Source organism: Amblyomma americanum, chromosome 1 (genome assembly GCF_052857255.1).
Source record: "Amblyomma americanum isolate KBUSLIRL-KWMA chromosome 1, ASM5285725v1, whole genome shotgun sequence".
NCBI lineage: Eukaryota > Metazoa > Arthropoda > Arachnida > Ixodida > Ixodidae > Amblyomma > Amblyomma americanum.
In genome coordinates this window covers 503,798,276-503,819,460 of record NC_135497.1, presented here as the reverse complement: position 1 = coordinate 503,819,460, position 21,185 = coordinate 503,798,276, and the positions used below count along the sequence as shown (strand labels likewise).

Genomic DNA, 21,185 nt, shown 5'->3' with positions numbered 1-21,185 from the left:
ATAGTCGCTTACTACAACCTTTCTGAAGTGTATGCCAGCCTTCAAAAAAGGTGGCTGGCTCACAAACACAATAGGCCACTCAAGCGGTGCATAGCCGCGTTACTAAACAAGATTGAGGCCCATGCAAGCCAATGGCACACCAGCAATGGGGCAAATTGTGCGATCGTTTGAGCGGCAACCTCGGCCTCAAAGAGACGTGTACATTTCTTTGTTGCTTGCTAGAACCAGGAGGCACGAATGCAATGCAAAGGAAAAACGTCAACCGCATTCTGCAGAAGCTCCCTGTACAGGATGACATCTTGGTAACCGCTCTTAAAGCACAATATCTTACCACAAATCCAACAACCGCGCTCCCTCCTTACACCTGCGGCCCCAATTCTACACTAGATGAGGACATTCCTACATGGAAATTAAAGCCGCCATGCAGAAACTACGCACCACTTCGGCCCCGGGGGCAGACAAAATCAACAAGATGCTTAGGAATCTCGACGAGCGCTCTGTTCAGGCTATAAAAGAACTATTCAACAGGTGCTCGCAAGATAGAGCGCTACCAGCCCAATGGACGCACGACCGCATAACCTTTATTCCGAAACAAGGCAAACCTGTAGATATAAAAAGCCTACACCCAATATCCCTCAAATCCTGTCTAGGCAAACTGTTCGAACATGTGGTCCTGTAACGCCTACAGAACTATATCGACGATCACGACCTACTCCCCCACACGATGAATGGCTTCCGCAGTCATCTGTCCACACAGGACGTTATGCTTCAGACTTCGAAAGAGGCCCTCCACCCCTGAAATGCAAAACGCACGCGAGCAATTCTAGCTTTGTACCTAACCAAAGCCTTTGACAACATCAACCACTCAGCCATCCTAAAAGCGCTCTCGACAATTGGAACCGGCCCGCGCACCTTCAAATACATTTAAGCTTTTCTAAGACACCGCAGAGCAGAAATCTGCTTCGGGTCTCTCTCCTCCCCAACCTTCGCACTCGGCAGCAGAGGCACTCCGCAAGGTTCACTCTTCTCGCCACTGCTCTTCAATATAACACTCATTCCCATGGCGAAGGCTTTAAACGCAGTACCTAATCTCTCGCACTCTATCTATGCCGACGACATAACACTGTGGCAACCACAGGAAATGCCGGAGCCATGGAAGAAACATTGCAGGACGGCGCTGATTTGGTGACCGCGCACGCTGCAACCGTCGGCCTGACCTGCTCCCGTACCAAATACGATTTACTCATTCTTCGACTACCTGGATGTAGGGCGGACCAAGGCCCCCCGCCTCCAATAAAACTCACGTTGGACGGCACCCCATCCCAGAAATGGAAAAGGTCCGAATCCTAGGCATCGTACTCCAGAGTAACGGCAAGAACACTGCCACGATAACCAAACTCACAAACACTGTTCATCAGACCATGCGGCTCATACGACAAATTTCCAACCGGCACAGGGGCGTGAGAGAACATGACCTCCGTCACCAAGTTCAACATTTGTCGTCAGCCGCATAGTATACTCTCTCCCATATCTCTTCCTAACGAGAGCAGAAGAGAAAATCAACGCCCTGATTCGCCAGGCATACAATACCGCACTCAACCTCCCTCGATACACCTCCAACGAACGGCTGTTAGTCATGGGCATACATAACACACTTGCCGAGCTTACAGAAGCTCACCGGACGGCACAACTTGAACGTCTCTCCTCCATCCCTACAGGCCGCAGCTTCATTAAGAACCTAGGTCTTCACCCAAAAAAACACTCTCCGGCTTACGTACCACACCCCCGGGGCCGCCCAAACACTTCTAACAGTACATCCACTCCCAAAGAACATGCACTCAGTCCAACACCAAGCTCGACGTGCAGCAAGAGCCCAGGCACTACACTAACATTATAACCAGCACAATGAGGCTGTCTACGTAGATGCCGCGGCATACACCACTCACCCGGCGTTTGTCATTTCCGCAATAGGCCACAACATTTCACCTCTAGCAGCTGCATCGGTCCTAACGCACACCTCGCTAGAAGCCGAAGAAGCTGCAATTGCCCTTGCGATCTCCTCCACTACTGCCAGACACGTATTTAGTGACTCAAAAACCGCGACGCGAAACTTTGCAAAAGAGCGGACGCATGCGGTCACCCATAAAATTCTCAACTCCTCTCAGCCCCCCACAGGGCGCATTCAACTCAAATGGGTCCCGGCGCATGCGGGCCATCCAGGCAACGAAGCCGCCCATGACACCGCTCGAGGGTACGTCAACCGAGCAGGGCAACACGCCGAGCCAGGGAGCGCCCGTGACCGAATGATCACTTACCACGAAATTTCACTCCACTACCGAGAGCAACGACTCCACTATCCTACGCCTCACAAATCACTCACTAAATTAGAGCAGGTGACGTGCCGCCAGCTACAACCTTGCACTGTTTTCTCCCCCGCCCTTTTAGCACTAATGTACCCAGGTCTGTTCTCTCCAGAATGTACCCTATGCAGAGCCCCAAGAGCTGCTTTCCGTCACATAGTATACATATGCTCTGAGTTACAGCCCCCATCAAAGTGAGAACTCACTGACCTCCAGCGAAGGGAGGTTGCGGTGTCCAGCTCCGACCCAGCTTTCCCAAATCAGCTGGTGGGCTGGGCTTTGGAAGACACCGGACGTCACCGAATGCCGCCAACTTCGCGCGACCAAGAGCCAACCGAAGAATAGTTTAAGATATGGCTCAATATTCATTAAAGTTTACCACCACCACCACCTTGTGTCAAGATTCTTCGGTAGATGACGCCAGCTACCCCATCGACGGGCTGTAGCTATCGAGCATAAAAGAGCAGAAATGGGCCAGGCGGCCGGGCGAACCGCCCGATGGCGGAATTATTTGACGGCGTGACAAAATAATGCAGCCACCAGGGACCCCAAACAGGGGGGTCAAGAGGGGCAGTCACCCCCAACACTTTTCTACAACAGGCAGTGCCCGCCTGCCCCCTGGCTCCAATTTCTTTCACTTTGATCTGATTTCTTACAATTGAAACACTTCAGTTCTAGGAATCTTTTCATGCAAAGCACAGCGGGGCTGAACTATTTGGTTTAGTAGCCAGTTGTGGAAATTTCGAATATAAATAACTTAAAGCAGTCATGTCCGAACAAAAGTAGACTGCCTGCAGCGTGTACATTATCAAAATTAGCAGAATTTAAAGAAATTATGCACAAACTTCAAAAGCGACTGATCACTCCTTGTGCGTAATCCTTCTCGTCTATAAAACGTCCCTTTCCACTTCATTTTATATTGCAGTGAACATTTGCCCTGTTTGTGCGTTCGCACTCAGAACCACTGGCACACGGCTTTATCATTTTGTTTTTGACACCAGATGCGATCAGACTTATCTCCATTGATATTGGCTATGTGCGAATCCTTCCACATTTTCCCAGATTGTTGTAGTTGGCTTTGGTGCTTTATCACGAAGGTTCGTTGCCTTGTTTAAATTGAGCGCTTAAAAAAATTCAAGCATTCAGTTCATTGCCCGCCGAGCATGCTTGTGCGTATCGGCGCAGTCGAGTCATTTAGTTCTTAGTGGGCGCGAGTCAGACCTTTAAACGGTTTCTTTTGAAGCCTTTTTATCTCTATTCCTGACTGCTGGAGTGTCATAACCACATCCTTAAAGTTTGCATCAACCTTTGAACATTGAAAAATGAAAATTATTAAAAATGTGTGCAACTGGGCATCAAATAAACATCAAAATAAGCTCGATGTCTTGCCTCCCCCAACTCAAAACCAAGTTCCGGAGTCCCTGGAAGGCTACACATATAACCTTCCCTTCATTGTCAAGACAAGCTCACATCGTGTGATATCACATTCCGGGGCGTTGTTTACCCCTTCGTCTTTTCCATTACAGTTTGACTTCGTTTTGCTTTTCATTTGAGGCATGGATACGTAAAGTGTATGTAAAAAAAGTTATTTATTCAGTACAGAACCCTGCATCGCGCTACATCTCGCTACATCGCCGACGCATCTTGTGCTGCCTCTTTACGTGGTCGACCTTGACCTGGTTTCACTGCTTGCTGGGGTAGTGCAACTCCCGTAAGCTTCTACGGTGCCGGCGCTGACGCGTCTTGCGCTTTTACTTTACGTGGTCTACCTCGGCCCCGCTTCACTCCTACTTGCAGCTGCGTACCCTCCACTGTGTTTCGCGGTCGTACCTTTGGCGCAGTTCCGTCGGCCATTAAGCGTGGCCGTCCTCGTCCCCGCTTGAATCCTTCTTTACCCTCCGTCGTGCCCAGCGGCTTGCAGGTGTGGCGCCTGAGCTTCGTGACGTCCTCGGCACCAGCCCCGCACCGCGGGCAGGTCAGCGGGTACCGGCGGGAGTGTATGACCTGCTCGTGCCTCCTTGCATGGACGCGTTGCCTGAACCTCTTGCTACACTGGCCGCACTCGTAGGGCTTATCACCACTATGGATCATCATGTGAAGCTTGAGATTGTCCGGCCGGGAGAACCTCTTCTGACACAAATGGCACACGGACTCTCGCCTGTCAACGTGGGTACGCTCATGCCTGATGATATCAACCCTGCGTACATGAAGGGTAAGGATAAGGAGAATCACCACACGACTACGAATATTTTCTCCGGATGCCTCCTTTAGTAGACACCTTTAGCATAGCATGTACCATGTTACCGTTACCGGTACCGTTCCGTAGTACCTGGAGCCCGCGCAGCCAGTACACATTCGCACATCACCCTGACAGCGCCAGGAGGCACCAGGTTTCCGGCAACTGCGCGTGCGCATGCAGCATCAGGAGCAATCAGCGCGCGCTCACCAGTGGTGGGCTGTCTTCCGGAACTTCGCAAAGGAAAACGCGGGACACAGTAGGCTAAAGGTGTCAAGTTATGTGAGCACATCTCTTTCAAGGTTATGATTTTGCCAGTGACGATCGCACCTTAAATCTATATTCCTGCCGCTGGTGTTAGTCGCATCTTTTCCTGCTTCTGACGCATCTCTTCCACATGAGCGAACGTCTCACGCTAACTTCATTTCCTCCCCTGTTGACGTTTCCTTCCTATGTCCTCGCTAAGGAAACCTCGGTTGACCCATACTTCGGTTGTAATGTGAGCGACTTAACAGTAATGCTTGATAATCAGGCTTATTGAGGAGCGTCTGAGGTACCACTGCTCAGTTCAGCTCTGAAAGTATTGAAACAAGCACGCGCAAAGTCACACTCAATTCTTTGCATCCATAAAGTTCAGCGCTTATGAGGCGCAGGCCACGAGGCGACCAGAAGTGGTGGGCGGCTCGTCAACTTGCGCCAGTCCTCGAGAGAGGCCGCTACCAAAAGCACCTGCCGGGCCATTTCCTACACGGGAGATTCGCTCAATTCTGACATCGCAGCAGCGGCATCACAGTGCCGATTTCTACACTGCGGAGGCAGCAAACAACGGCCGCGGTTATAACGAACACTCGCTTATTACGAAATAAGGTGCCGCTACCGTAAAAGTGTGTGTAAGAGGAGTGGCACTGCGTCTCAGATATAACGAACGACTGCCGCCGTGCAACTCGGTTAGGTCGAACAAAGATTCGCCGTGGACTCGGCAGCTGTATATAAAACTCGCACTTCCCGCTACCGCAGATGGCGAATAATGCCACCCGGCCCTGGTTACGTTGCTCTGAAGAGAACATCGGGACCTTGAAAAGTAACAAAAGGCAGCACTAAAACTACGCAAACTCGCCCGCGAGGCGTGCCGACGGGTTAAGGCATACAACGGTGATCACTGGATAAGGGTGTGCCAGCTGGGCAAACCTCTAAAGTGCAAGTGAGATTAGAGCGTGGTCGGCGATCAAATAAAGGTAGCGATTAGAGAAGTTTGAGTAGCAATCACTTGTCATGCCTGGCTTGCCCAGCAGATCACGTGGCAAGTGTCACCAGCCCAATCTGCTCTTCACAATCTGCGCTGCCACCGGATGTAGACAACGCCCAGGCAGGCTCTGCAGTTAACACGTTCTGCGCCTTCTTGCGCTAGCTTCAGGGCCGCATGGACCCAGCCATGGCAGACGACTGTGACGCACGTGCTGTTTGTGGCAACGTGTCGTTATTGGGCAGCTGGCCGGAACGGGTGACTTCGTTAACGCCGACATCACTGAACCACGAACGATAAAGCATTGTAAGTAAAGTACGAGCACTCCCAGACTTTCAGGAACATTATGAAGACCACGACGTGGAGTCGTATTTACACCTGCCTTGAACGCTTACCTTAATTAGTTATGTAACGTCCCTAAAGCAGTTTGTTGCCGGCAAGGTTCTCGGCGGGGTGAATAATGACCACCGTGGATAGCTTGGAAAAGCTATAGGGCCTTAATAAGGCTTTTCAAGTATGAGACGCCCATTACTCCCTAACTCAATTTTTCAAACATAAGTATTGTTTCTCTGATTTTAAAATTTGGGTGTAATAGGAGGAGTTCACTTTCAACGAACATCGAATACAACGCACGCTATCAGTGCGACCGTCAGGCTCGTTTAGACTGTAATCGTTGGCTTACTGGAAAAAGCGGGCAGTGTTTCCTGATGGGAAATGAATACGAAGCCTGCAAAAAAGCGCGAAGGGACACTTTCGAGTACGCTACTGCTACTAGTCTTGCTGGTGACTGCGTCGTGTTCTGTTCTTAAATCGTGGCATTCAAGCATTTATTGCGTACTATTTAGGCAACTTCACGATTTCTGCTTTTTAAAAATATTTATGGCTTCAAAAGATTCCTCATCACCAAAAGGACATCTCTCCAGTTCACTAGTCACGATGGCGTCAAGCAAGGAACGGCACTGTAAGACCTACTTGCGAGTGCTCGTGTAGGAGCAGTGCGTGCAGTTGTGGATTCCCTCCATGCTATTCCAGTGTTTCCACCGGGTATGCATTTCCATGTTGTACTGCTTAGTGAAGAGGTCGCCGCACTTCTCACAGGCGAGAAACAGGCTGTGCAAAGGAATGATATTGATGTCCTCTGAAAAAGAACCGAGCAGTGGGAGGAGCGAATGAGCACATGTGGAGTGAAGAACTGCCCAGATAATTCAGTGTTCTTTATGTGTACCGTGGCAGAGAGGAACGGGCCAGCAGTAGCACTTTTTCACATTAGTTTATTTGTATCAATTAGGTGCATGGTAGTTTCCTTGTGATAGTAATAGATTAGTAGGTCATATTAATTATTTTTCTCATTCGCAAAACCAAGGCAGCGCAATGGTACTAGTCCACACAGATCGGTGAATAGGTAATATAAACCTTAAATTTAAAAAGACGGTACCTTTTCTGGAAGTGCTATTGACTAGATTCGCATCGGTCTACAAGCACCAGAAGAGTTCTCTCACAATGCTAATGTCATTTTCATACACTAAACATATATACATAAAAAACAAGCACCCATGCAATTTTATCCACAGTTTAATCTCCCTGCTTATTTGGCAATGTGTCACCTTTCCTTCAACTTTCGCCCAGATATCCTTGCACAGAAAGGTCCGCCATCTATGCTGACATTGAAATTGTTCATAATATGCCATAATCTAATTAGCTTAGACTTGAAGACAGAAAGGAAGAAGATAGTGAAGAAGTTCATTAACGAGTTAGCAGTAAGAGGTAGAATAGAGTAATTGAGGATATCGCTGCAAAACCAATATTCAGTTTAACTCAGGATGGCGATCTTAATTTGCATACAATGATGTATAAATTGACAGATGTCGTTGCGCAGTGCACAGTAAAAACAGGCGGTAGGACGGTTCGACAGGATACCGGCAAGCTATCTCATGAGACAAAAGGTCTGATTAAGAAACGTCAAACCATGAGGGGAACTAACCCTACAGACAGAATATAACTAGCAGAGCTAGCGAAGTTAATAAACAAGCGCACGGTTACCGGCATAACGAAGCTCAATATGGGGACAATCGCGCATGCTCTAAAGAATGGCGGCAGCCTAAAAGTGGTTAAGAGGAAACGCATTATTGCTAACGTACTATACCTGCAATCTATCTCTCACCTCTTCAAGAGTTCAATATACTCGAGTTAGCGAGCTGTACAAGTTTAGGTTATCACGAGACTATTATATTAGTCAAAAGCATAGAATCCATACCCTTACCGACATTGCCTGACAACGCTTAGCCGATTCAGTATACTCTACCACGTCTGCCCCATTTTGGAAATTATCTACCTGCCGGACTAATTACCGTCGACAAATGCTGCATGATCTGTTACCACGTATGTTGATTGACTATATAATTCAAGGTATCGACATTAATAAACTGCAGCTTTCTGAAATCATTGCCATGTTCATACGCTGAATCTTTATTATTTTGTGTAGCATATGATCAGCGCTCAATTCGTGCCATGTGATGAAGTTTATTTTGATAAGTTGAATGTTTGTACCACTAACTATGGTTTCATTTTCATTGCTTTACGTTTTGCTTTATACTGACAGAGCTAGCTGCGTCCTAGGACATTGCTTTTTGTGCGTTTCTCGCTGCTGCCACTGCTTGATAAGTTGGGCCAAAGACAACTCAAGCCATGCTTGAACGGCTTTTCCCTTGGCTCGTTTTTCACTGTATAGTGAGAAAAAATAAATAAAGAATGAAAGAGAACAGGAGGGCAATGACATTAGCAACATGGATACGCAAAACAGTTCTATAAAAATCGGTACAGTAGGCAATGAAATCCGAAACATCAATGAGAGAGACAGTATCCCACACCACTGCGTCATCCTGCCAGTGACGAGAGAGGAAGTAAAGAAAGCCTAAAGAGCAATGGGAAAGGAAAAGGCAGGTGGGGAGGATCAGGTGACAGCAGATCTGCTGACGACCGGAGGAGAGATCATGCTAGAAAAACTAGCCACCCCGTATACGCAATGTCTTATGACCTCGACCGTACCAGAAGCAAGTTTTATCTTAAATCATCAAAAATGAGAGCACAAGGACTTGTAAAATTACAGGCCGATCAGCTTACTATCCGTTGCCTGCAAGATATTTACTAAGGTAATCACTAATAAAGTCGGGAACACCTTAGACTTCAATCAACCAAACGATCAGGCAGGCTTTTCTAAAGGATACACCCCAATATTTCAGTTTCAAACTATCAATCAGGTGAAATAAAAATGCGCAGAATACAACAAGCACGTATATAAAGCCTTTATTTATTACGAGAAATCGTTTGAGTCGGTGTAAATCTCAGCAGTCATACAGGTACTGCGGACTCTGGGTTTAGAAGAAGGCTAAAAATCGCAAGCGTAGCTGTTGTGTTGGTGAATGACTTATCGTGACAGTAAAAAGCCCAGATCCACTAAAGAAATACTGTTACAATCACACTATTGAAAGAATGAAGCAGCCGCAAATAAATATGCAGCTCGAAAAACCAGAAATTCACTACTGAAGTCGAAATTTAACTGGATGCGGGTCCGAGGAAAATAAAACTTTGGTGAAGGCGCGTAACCCAAACACATGTTTGAAGTTGCGGGGACACGTATATACTGCCGGCCTCAAAAGTTTTCAGCATGCGCTTTGTCGGAAAATAAAAATATTGTTGCGCCACCCCGTGACCCAGCCGTCCTGTAACAGCTAATAACGCGTGATCGTTTGCACACACTTTAAGACATTTCACGTGATTAGCGTCCGTCGCTAGATCCAAATACATTTTCCCGCATAGCTGCATCCCGTAAACTGTAACCTTTTTGTGGCCAATATTACTTGCTACATCCGCTGGCACGAGCCAGAGAAGCTACAAGGCATGCAAGAAATACTGTTTTTTTTCGAACAGATGCATGCATCCCTTAAACGTCTGCCGACGATATCAAAATGTTCTATCCATGTACCAGAAACATTCATCATACTGAAATCTAGATTCCGTCGCTTTGCAGAGAGAAACGATCATCCGCCCTGACCCCGTCCACACCATTAAAGTGTGTTGAGGAACGTCGGTCACGTGATGCGCGGTCGCCGCTGCAGAGGGAAGGCATTCCCTCCGACGTGTGTACGTCACTAGGGACATTCTTTACACCTTCATCAGCAAAGGAGTGCGCGAAAATAACGAATACTGGTTCCTCATTACATATCATAGATGAGCGAACTAAGCAGCTAGCGGCCTTTGCATATTCTTTAATCTAAATACTGCGGTGTCAATAACTATATCCACTCCTCTATGCAAGCCTCTGTTCAAGTCTCATGTCAATCGCGAATCGCACACTCACGGTTCTCGTCGTGCTGCACTTCCCGAGAGGATGGTTCTTCGGGCAGATTCGGATCGCCGCTCCCAGGAGCCTCCCAGTGGTCCGGAAGCGCATCGGGGGAACTCCAAGGCAGACTTTTTCTGAGAGTCTCACCAAAGGCTTCGATTGCCTACAATAAACGTGCATGGACAATATTGGCAAGAAGTAATGTTTGCTTTCTAGAGATCAGGGAAGGTGATCGCTGGTGCTGAAGGATTATGGAGCAGCGTAGTTTAAGATTTGCTGTTAGACATCATGATGGGCTGCTCTATTCAAAGTGATTGCCAAAAAAAACTGCCAAATATGATGGTACAAGAAGAGAGAGGTGTGTCCATCTTTGATCCTCTTTTAGTTCCGTCATTTTCGCGCAATTTTTTTGGCAATTAGAGTTGCTGCCTCTGCATTTAAGGTCAATGAAGTTCCAAGATCTTAAATGGTTTGCCCTGCTTCAGAAAGCGCTTCGTGCTTGTAGCGTGATATGCGCAGGTTCTACGGGTGACAGAGAAGATTTATAAAACAGGTTAGTGGATAATTCACATTTGATTTCATAGCGGAAATACTTGAAGGAAGAAGGCACATGCATTTCTACCTCTCTCTTCGTTGTTTTGTGATGTCAGCCATCTACCAGCCATCTTTCGATTCTTACACGGTAAAGGTTTTGATAGGAAACATTTCGCTGCGCTTGACAGGGGTGTCTATCTTGCAGTCAAGCATAGCAGTCACGAATCCGCAATATAGCAATATCGAACTCTGCCAGGAGAGCTAGATTCAGTAATTGCGCGCGACAGTTTTGCCAGTTAAAATAAAGGAAAAAAGGAAACTATGGGGACGCTGAAGCCACCATGAAAGGGGAATGCGATAAGATTAAATTGCACATTTAACACTGTTTCTGCTGCAACATCTGTGCGTGTTTGCATCAGCTTCTTTGAAATTCTCGGTGCACCAACCGCCTTATTCGAATTGCTAGCTGCAGATAGCTGTGCTCAAAACATGGTGGTCCCTTTGCGATAACGTCACAAGGTCACCCGACCACTCTTGGTTAAACAACAGATATAATGACATCTATGGCGGATTCCGCTCCTTACCTAAACATTAATGTCATTGCATTGATATTTGGCAGCATATACTCCTTCAATTAACCGACGCCGTCTTCCGCCTTGCGGTGCCAGTGCTCTATTGCTTGGTCAGTTCATTCTGGGCCATGATTGCGCCTTTTAGAAATAGAGAGCACCTGTCAAAGCACTCTATAAAATGTTTCGTAAATGTCCGTGTATGGTTCACTTACCTCCCTCATTACGTCGTCCAATGCTGCGTCAGCACGCGCGACAATTTCTCGTCCGTCGAAAGCTGGAAAAAAGGATTTCAGGCATATTTTTAGATGCCTAACTTTTGAAAGGGTAGCAGCTTTGTTGATAAATTACTTATCGTGGCATTAAAAAGGCCAGATCTCTCTAAAAATGCTGTTAAAATCACACTATTGCAGCCCTGAAGCGGTGGCAAATATACATGCATCTTGAAAACCCCGAAATTCACAATAGAAAGTGAAAACTTACAGGATGCGTGTCTGAGGAAAATAATACATTGGTTAAGGCACCTGACCCAAAGACATGATTGGAATGTTTTGGGAAAAGTGGCCACAAGAGCTTTCGGCATGCATGTTCTCAGAAAAAACAAATAGCAGAGGCTTATCTCAGCTATGGCAGGATATATGTAGCCAGAGCTGCAGTTCACCTTTGTTACGCATGCTGTCTAGCTTGTTGTTGTGACTGAATGTTAAGAAATTTAGGAGTATTCGGTTAAACACACTGTTTATTTATTCATTCTTTTGGCAGATATAAACATTGCCTATGATCGGTAAAGTAACGCGCAGTTGTCTCAATACTGCTTACACAGTATTTAGACTGGTTGGTTTCTCTCAGATACTCAAGGTCAACGGTACTTCTTCATTGTGTAGTCAGAATGCCAGGATCGCTTGCTAAATAAAATCAAACTTTTCCTTTATAATATCGACTAAGAGGACCTTGTTCCCTATTGAAATCACCACACCGAGTCGTATCACCTGAGCGTTTATGCACACAGCCGCATCCACACGACCCTACGCGCGGCCGTGGTGGCAGCAGAGCTCTGACGTCATGCGTCTCGCACCAGCTGCCCTTCTCCGGTTGTGCGCATGCGCATTCACGCGCGGCGCCCGCGGGCTTTGTCGGGCGGGCTGGGCTGCTGGCGCAGCGGCGGCGGCGACTCTGACGTCATGCGCCGCGCCATTCCTGCTCCTCTCCAGTTTCACGCATGCGCACTGTTGGCTTCACCGGATCATGGCGAAATGCTCGACTGGGTAGCGTAGTGTAGCTCTCGCTACAAAATTACTGTTGCGCCGCTGCACGACTCTGCTGCCCAGTATTAGATAATGACGCGTGATCGTTTCTTTGCACCTTCAGACATTTCACGCGATTAGCGTACGTCGCTAGATCCAAATAATATTTTGCCGCATAGCCGCCACCCGTAACCTGCACCTTTTGTGGCCGATAGTACAAGCTCCATCTGCTGATACGAGTGGAATGAGTGGCAATTGTTGCTACAAAAAAGTGATTATTTTTTTCAAAAACATGCACCCCGAAAACGTCTGCCGCAGATATCATAACGTTCTAGCCACGTACGGGAACCGTTCTCAATGCTGAAAGGAACCTTCCGCCGCTTTCCAGAGAGAAGCGGGCATCCCGCCCCCGACCCCACCCACACTACTAAAGTGTGTTTCATCGGGGCAGCGGTTAGGAACGTTGGTCCCGTGATGCGCAGTCGCCGCTACATGGGGAGGGAATTCCTTCCGACGTGACTACGTCACAGACGACATCCTTGATCCTTTTCCACAACTGAAGCGTGAGCGGAAAGAACGAACACTGCATCCTTATTACGTATTATATATTAGCGAGGCAATCAGCTGTTGAGACCTTTGTATATTCTTTCCTTTCATTACTGCTGTATCAATAACTATATGCACTTATTCATGCAGGCCTGTGTTGCTGTCTTGTATCAATCGCGAATCGTAAACTTACGTTTTTCGTCCCGCTGCTCCTCACAAGATGCCGAGTTTTCGGGAAAATACGGGCCGCCGCTTCCATGAGCCTCCCACTGTTCCAGAAGGATATATTCGGGCGCAGGCGGGCGTCCGCTCTGAGTCTCCTGCGGTCAGGTGACATGCGGATATACTGATTGTTATAGTGAAGTCTTACATTATATAAAAGAAAAAATGCGGTCATAAACGGTTTTTCGTTCAAATGTGCTTTTGTCTAGATTTTATGGGTATAAATAATTTTTTTTGAAAACTGTCTTCGGAAAAAAATCAAAAATGGCGTCTCTGTTCGAACTTGGTGCCAAATGTTCGAAACTACATGAAAACGTAAGGGCGCTGACGAATGGTCTCGAACTATTTTGAAGATGTACCACATGAATCGCAAAGCGACTCGAATACAAGGAAATGCGATCAGCGATCTGAATATTTCGGATATTCGCGAGTCTCTACAGAATACAAATATTCGATGCGGCTAGGCCGCACTAAGCCATGCTAATTACAGTTATGCACTAGAGGGTAAACTTAAAAATAACGAGGAAATTGACTATAATAGCGCCAGTTAATAATTTATCACGCTCGTTTCGTGCCGACCGCGAACATCGCCGCCATAACCGCTTAGAAGCGATCTCTGTAGCTAGCAAAACTATATTTTATGTCACTTAGTTTACTCGCGAACATCCGGTAGTGAACGTCGTCTCTTCTGTCGTCCGCAATGTCGACCGGCACATTTCATTTTTGCACGACTTTACGATGCGCATAAATACGCAGGCCGGAACTCCGGTTTATATAAAGACGGTTGCTGCCTCACCAGTCAGACTGACGGTCGAAAAGAGGCTAAAGGCATTGAATATTCGCGCGCAGAATCTGCAGGCGCAGCAGCAAACACGGCGTTGGATATGCCGCTGCGACGCTTTCGTTACGCCAGCCGAACGCTCACGAGAGATCGTGGGACTTGTCATGGCGAGCTTACCGCCTTAAATAAGATGTTGAAGCTCAAAACACCCATCCGCCGAAATTTTTGTGCAACATATTGAAGTTCAAACTGGACGTCTTCAGATCTGATGGAATGGGTTTGACCCACACAATTTTTTAAGCGAGCGCCGCGGTGGCTCAGTAGATATGGCGTATCGGCGGATGACCCGAAAGACGTGAGTTTGATCCCGGCCGCGGAGGTGGAATTTATTTAGAGGCGCAATTGTAGATGCTCGTGTACTGTGCGATGTCAGCGCATGAAAAAAATCCCAGGTGGTCGAAATTTCTGGAGCGCTTTACTACGGCGTCCCTCATTTCCTCAGCCTCCTTGAGACGTTAAACCGATATAAATCTAATATAAAAGAAACTTTATTAAGCTTTAACCACCAGTCGAGGCCATAAGGTTAACCATGCAACGCACTTCAAGGTAAAGAGAGTGTGAAGACGAAATGTTGTCCTCACCTCATTGGGCTCGACGGCCTTGGCTTCATCTTGTCTACTGGCAACACCTTGGACGAAATGCATAAGGACATGAATAAGGTGTGGTAAAAATCGCAGACGCAAATTCTAAATGTCAGATGCTTACACGAAGCTGTTTGCACTAATCACACCCGTGAATTTATCAGCTCTAATGACAAAATTCGGCCCCTCGTGTTATGAACGCGTCAAGCGCACCACCATCTGTTGATGGGCCGAGGTCGTTGCAACATTACGGAGCTATATCTGTCATTCCTATATCGCGGACGTTAGGGCAGGATTTCTTAGCTGCTAAAGCATGCCTTCCTGAGGCCATTTTTATGCGATAAATTTAGAAGCCTAAAAAAATGCGCCCTCGGTCTTAAAGTTCGCTGACTAGCTGTGTAAAAGTGGTGTCACCGGGCCGGATGTTGGCATTGGCTGGACAGAAGTGACGTCACTACACTAGAAATTACGCCACTGCCGATAGAGGCATCACCTAACGCCATCACATTATCAACACTATGTGATTAGGGGTCGCTGTGAATTATTTTTTACACAATGCTGCAGACATTTTAACCGCGTCCAGGAAGGAAGGGTACAGAACAGAAAGAAATTGTTCACATCTGCCATCACAGCAAGCCTTTGAATAACGGTAAAAGACCTGCTTACACAATGTAAAGGGGAAGGCCACGTTAAAATAGGCACAAAAAATAAAATATAAAAATTTCCTTGATAATATTCTGAAGGATCTTTTCATTACCTATCTTTTAAAATGAAAATATTCTACTCCCTAAGCGTTCATAGAAAAAGCAAAACGAATGATTTTATTGTGCAAAGTTTGAGGTTACGCTTTACTTGAGCTGATGGCAAGCGCTGTATAAAAACTGAATGAAGCGAATGGGGGACCTATGCGTTTTGTCATTTATTAGCTGATAGGAGATCTTTACAACAAAGACTAATAGGTTTATTTTGAGTTTTTGCCAGTGATAAATTTGGGGATCCAGTTGGGGATTCGTCGGCTTAACACAGATACGCCTGAAGATTAGCTCAATACTGCACAAGCCCACTAGCCGCCACGAACCACGGACAATCCTTCACGAAACAAACGGTGTCTAGACATACTTTTCTAAAACTTTTGCTGTACTGAGGCAGTGAAAAGCATTGCGCTTGAAAAGCAGTGGGCGTAAACTCATGGCTACCAGCTTTTGTTTCTCTGTGCGAGTGGTTATATGCTGCTTGTGCTGGAGGCCCAGTCTTCGCCTCAAAACACAGCAATTCTAGTAAAGATGCCCAAAGAAGTAACTGCGCGCACACAACTCGAGCTTTCAGTGTCCATTACCGATAATACTATATAGCTGCTAACAATTACCACAGTATTCCGGGAGGGCACCATGCTCATTGGTGCTCAAGCGCAGATTTTTTATGCCTTGCGAGAGTGCCCTATACGCATCGCCGGCGATGAAGAGTGCCTTTCTTTTGATGCTTTCATTGCTGGCATCTCCTTGGAGTCGATGTGCTAGAAAATATAGGTTTATGAATAGATATTAGGCTCTGTTGCGCATTATAACCGAGTTTATGGTTAGTCCTCTATTACATCCACCTTGCCTGAAAACATGGAATATCGTGACCGCTGTTGTTACAAGCACATCTTCCTATTGATCAGCTCAAGTATATGAAGTACACAGGAATTAAGGATGTCACGTCACATAATATTGACAATTTTTGTTTTGCAGCCAGCCAAGCAAGTGAGCCTGTTCTATCCTGTTTTTTTTTCGACCCAATAATACAAAATGCATGAATCTAAACGCTGATCTGACCGTCACGCCACGTAGAATAGAGAGAAGGAAGGTCAAAAAATGTACAAAAGAGGAGAAGATAGATAGAAGATAGGAGAAGGAGGCGCTGCGTTGCAGCACGTGTGGCGGATGATACAAGCTGCGGGACCAGTGTTTTTGGCTAGCAGTCAGAGATTATAGTGACCTTCCGCAATAGTACTGACAATGATTACGCTGACGGTGATGATCTATATGATCGTTAACAATATGTGTAAGATTACTATGTAGACTAAGTCAACGATTATGGGGTTTGAAAACAAGCGTTTTGCTATTACCTCTTGCTTTTTTAGCCCCTTCATAGACAACGCAAAGCAATCAGCGATTATCGGGTTATATGTTTCAAAAACAAGCTGACTAAAGTTCCTCCTTTGACAATAGCCGGCTCAATAAATCTGGCGACGAGCACTAAATGCGTTCATTAAAAACATAACGCGAGTTCCTCATGGGAAAATAACTCAGAAACGATGGGCTGCAGGCCTCCTTACGCGCATGCGATGCAACCACACAAGGGCTGCGGCCTGGAGTACCAGGAGGAGAGCGTTTCGTCAGCCGCACTATTCGGTTCTGACACCGATTTGCTAGTAGCGACGAGGAGGAGAGTTCTTGGAGGATGCAACTCCTCGCCCTACGGAAGTTCAATGCGTCATGCGGGTTTGTGGTTCTCAATGGCATTGGTTTAATCCCTGATTTCAATACGAAGCCTTCACATGACATTACGTCAGAGGGCTTGCTGCTACGGCGCTATATTTATCAACCGCTGGGCTGCCCCGCGAGTTTCGACATTCCAATAAACATGCGCGGGCTGCGACCGACTCCTATCTTCTTTTAAATCTGTAACGTTAAGACGCTAGATTAGTGGAGAACCCTGCCTTGTAGTTGGCGGTGACGGGTTCAGAAAATCCGGATTGGTCGAGAAGTCCGCGAAGAAGGGGCCGCTGGATTTAAAACGAATAAAGAAAGAGAAAGGCAGGGAAGTAAACTAGGCAGCGCACGGTATGCCACCCTACACGTGGGAAGGAGAAAGGAGGAAGAGGTAGAAAGGGAGAGAACAAAGGAAGATTCTCACTTTTCCGCATGTCCGACGAATAAAAAATTTGATAAAGGTGATCATAAGGTCGCACCATTACTCAAGCATCATTAGGACGAGTAGGACTGCACATTTAAAAAAAACAATTGGGTAATTATATGGTAATCAAACCTGCGACCCTTGGTTCGCAAATCAGACATGTTGTTGCTAAGCCAATGAGGCACTTTTTTTTCTTTATTGCATGGAAATAGATCCGAAAACAAAAGTCTAATCATGCTTGCGCCCCAAAACATCAGGCCACAATACACCTGCACGACCCCACCTTCCAAAACATAAAAAATCTGGGAGGCATATACATGCATCCAGAAAGGGGAGCCAGCTAGGCGGCTCCTCCAGGGTAGCAATACTCCCCGCACCAAAGTGCACTGCTCACGAAACAAAGATTTCGGAGACCATGGTGATTCGGTGCGGCGGTCCATCAAGCTGCCTTTCCTACGACTAAACGGTCCTAGCAAAATAATGAGATCACATGGCACAACACAGTTTTTCTACATAGGCAAAAACGGACACTGTATGCTGTGATGTCGACGTCCTTCTTAATTGTTATTTGTAATATGTCCCAGAAAAACATAGCATCAATGCACAGGATAAAACAATGGCCAAATGCCTCTGGTGCATTGCACAGGCAGCAATTCACCGTCCATGGCGCAAGCATCTCCTTTGCATGAAGTCATGCCTTCCTAGGCAGCATGTGTTCTGTTTAAAGAATATTTTTACACCAGAATTAATGCACATTCGCAAACACGTTCTAAAACACGGGCGTCAAGAAACTCCAGAAAAGGTTGCTGATACAACGGTACAGGACACAAATACTCTGTAAATGCCTGAATAATCTGCCTTCATGAGAGGATATACAAGTAGACTAAAGAAATGCGCACAGTGAGGAAATTGAGTTGTCTAACTTCCTTAAGGTATCTTTATAAAGGCCCCTCACGAGTTCGTCCAATCGGTGCCAATAGAAAAGGCAAATCAACATAGGGACGCCTGATAAGCACAGCTACTAAAAAAGGCAGGTTTGCCGATTTGAAAATTAAAAAAAAAACGCGAAACAAGCTGATGCAGGAATAAGTGAACAAGGACTATTGTACCAGGGTTTATAGAAAGAAATATGTTAGTTCGATGCATGGGTTCTCATAGGGAACGCCGACGAATGTAGCAGTTATTCTGTGCATCACCTCCACTTTCTTCCTAAAACAGTGGAGAACCTGTAGCACATAGGCAAGTTCTGTGCAAAACAAATTGCTCCCGACTCGAGCGCGAGCACACACTGTGATGTCCCTACCCATCCAAGCCTGACATTGTCGCCTCATGGAGAATATCTTCATGATTATCCAGACTATCTGCAGTAGGCTTCACTTTTGCGCATTTGTTGAAAACAAACCCATAGGTAGTGAAGGGTCCCACAGTCCCAGGTTATGTCCCCAAAAAGGCCTGGCGTTGCACCCCCAATGACTGAACCAAAACTCTTTGGATTTATTTAAATTAAGAGCCGCACCTGATACCTCACCAAACGGTTCAGTCAAATGCAATGGCTTGAAGGCGACATCATCTGCATCAGATAAAATAATAATTTAACATTGCGCAAGGGAGAAAACAGGGGTAGTTGCGCTGTTAGTATTACTGAAGCAAACGAGTTCAAGATTATAATTAAAGTTACTTGTCAGGTCTCATCCGATACTGTCTTCAAAACTGAACATGCAATAAGAATAAGGGTTTGAATGCTGCGGCCACTGATACCGCAGACCTGATGCATACCTATTATGTCATAGCGACAGCTAGATGCAGCCGATTGCAAATAAGCTTTGCAAAAAATTTGTGATCTACATTGCAGAGGGAAATTAGACGATCAGGCGGCTTCACTTGACTTGGTTAAAGGGCGGCTTTGTATTTGTTTGACACTGTCCGTGTCTGCAATGTGAAATGCAAAGAGGACCCCAGGCCGATGTAGGAACCCTATAATGCTAACGCGTCATTGCCTTAAAGTGAAGATTAAGTGTACTCCAAATCAAGGTGCCTCCCGAAGAGCCCTGTCTATCAATATCAAAATCGCGAGGGCTACAAAGCGCACCTGAATGTAAAGGACCGTGCTCGCACGAGGAAAAGGTTTTATAGTTTTTGAGCATTCAACCTTCACGATGTGACGGACAAAAAGATATACATTTACGTTAGCCTGATCGTGAACATTACACGTAACTTTATCGGGAACTCTAATTCTCGAATAAATGCCTAAAAATTGTCACAACTGCCCATTTCGCTTCTTTGTTAGCCGCCCAGTCCGAAGACGACGAAGTGCTCCTTTTATAGCGGGCGGCGCAGTTTTCAGCAATTACGCCTGTGGAACTCATCGTCATTACAGCATCATCATCATCATCAAAAGTTTTCATGACATTAAGGCTGCTTGAGTTGGGGGAACTCATCTCGAGTTTTTACTGCAGCACTCCCGAAAGTGTTGATGAATTTTTAAAATTCTTGATGCTAAACCACACTTCAGCAAAATGCTGAATACTTCAGTGAGCCGCGGTGGCCACAAAAAATCAGCGCGCGGCTGTGTCTCGGCGGCATCATCCTCGGCTGCATCAGCTGCATCAGACAGCGCGGCTGTCTCAGCTGCATCATCCTAGGCATACCGTATCTCGGCCCCACCTCGGCGCTTTTAAATTTGTTGCTTGTCCTGGTTGTTATAGCATACCGAATTTTGAAAACACAGGTGAGGACAGAGACTAAGGTAGTTGAGAGGACAAGCGTGTACCCGCCCTTCGATTCATTCAAGCGATTTTTCTGTCAACTGCCCTCCTGTGGAGTCGCAGTCAGCATCGACTTGCGCAACCTAGTCACCAAAAGCTGAACAAAAAAATAAAAACTGCGAACACACTACCTGCAATGCTTTTGGTTCTTCCGTTATTCACTGCGCGCTGGTGGCATAAGGAACCTGTATTATGCTCGACGCTGTTCCCAAGGATAAACGATGAGGCCTTTTCGAGATACGCCTGGTCAAGGTATTTAGGTAATACCCTCCGAAGCATACTAAGTATCCGTTCGGTTCTAGTCTTGATCCTTGTGATGGCGGCATGTGCCTTCCTGTCGATCTGATGTAGTAGGCCGAGAACCCTAATCTGCTGTGTTGGCTTGATGACCGTTCCGTCGATGGTGATGATCATGATCGGCGGCAGCTCCTTCAATTTTCCCGGTTGAATCATGACCAGCTCTGATTGCTGGGGAGAGCAGCTCAGTCCCGACGACTTTGCATACTCGTGCACGGTCGTTGCCGCCCTCTGTAAGGCCTTCTCCGTCCAGGCATCGGACCCGGCTTGGATCGTCCACACCGTAATATCGCCGGTGTAGAACGAGTGGTCCACGCTTTCGATTTGATTGAGTAGATCGGGCAGGGGCAGGAGGGCCAGATTGAAGAGCAGGGGCGACAAGACCGATCCCTGAAGGGTTCCCCTATCGCCGAGCTCGACAGTGTCCGACTTCTCCTCCCCTACCCTGATGGTCGTCGTGCGGTTTGATAGAAAATATTTATGTAGCCGAATATCTTTCGGCCACAT

At 46.6% G+C, this 21,185-nt stretch overlaps 1 protein-coding gene across 1 annotated transcript; it reads right to left on the bottom strand.

Moving 5' to 3' along the window:
* Nucleotides 1-3,991: 3,991 nt before the first annotated feature.
* LOC144128111 (uncharacterized) lies at nucleotides 3,992-21,185 on the bottom strand. The gene is made up of 7 exons (XM_077661193.1): nucleotides 20,663-21,185; nucleotides 14,719-14,765; nucleotides 13,268-13,394; nucleotides 11,500-11,561; nucleotides 10,197-10,344; nucleotides 6,812-6,977; nucleotides 3,992-4,557 (listed from the first exon to the last, which is right to left on the bottom strand). The coding sequence occupies exons 1-7, from the start codon at nucleotides 21,183-21,185 to the stop codon at nucleotides 4,080-4,082; spliced, it is 1,551 nt and encodes a 516-aa protein (XP_077517319.1). The 3' UTR covers nucleotides 3,992-4,079.

Bases quoted from the DNA above. Each gene is read 5' to 3' on its own strand.
- LOC144128111 (XM_077661193.1), bottom strand. From the start codon at position 21,185: ATGTGGCCGAAAGATATTCGGCTACATAAATATTTTCTATCAAACCGC. The intron at 13,395-14,718 runs GTGAGGACAACA...ACCTGACCGCAG, and splicing joins AGGCCGTCGAGCCCAATGAG to GAGACTCAGAGCGGACGCCC. The intron at 6,978-10,196 runs GTGAGTGTGCGA...GTTCTTTTTCAG, and splicing joins AGTGCAGCACGACGAGAACC to AGGACATCAATATCATTCCT.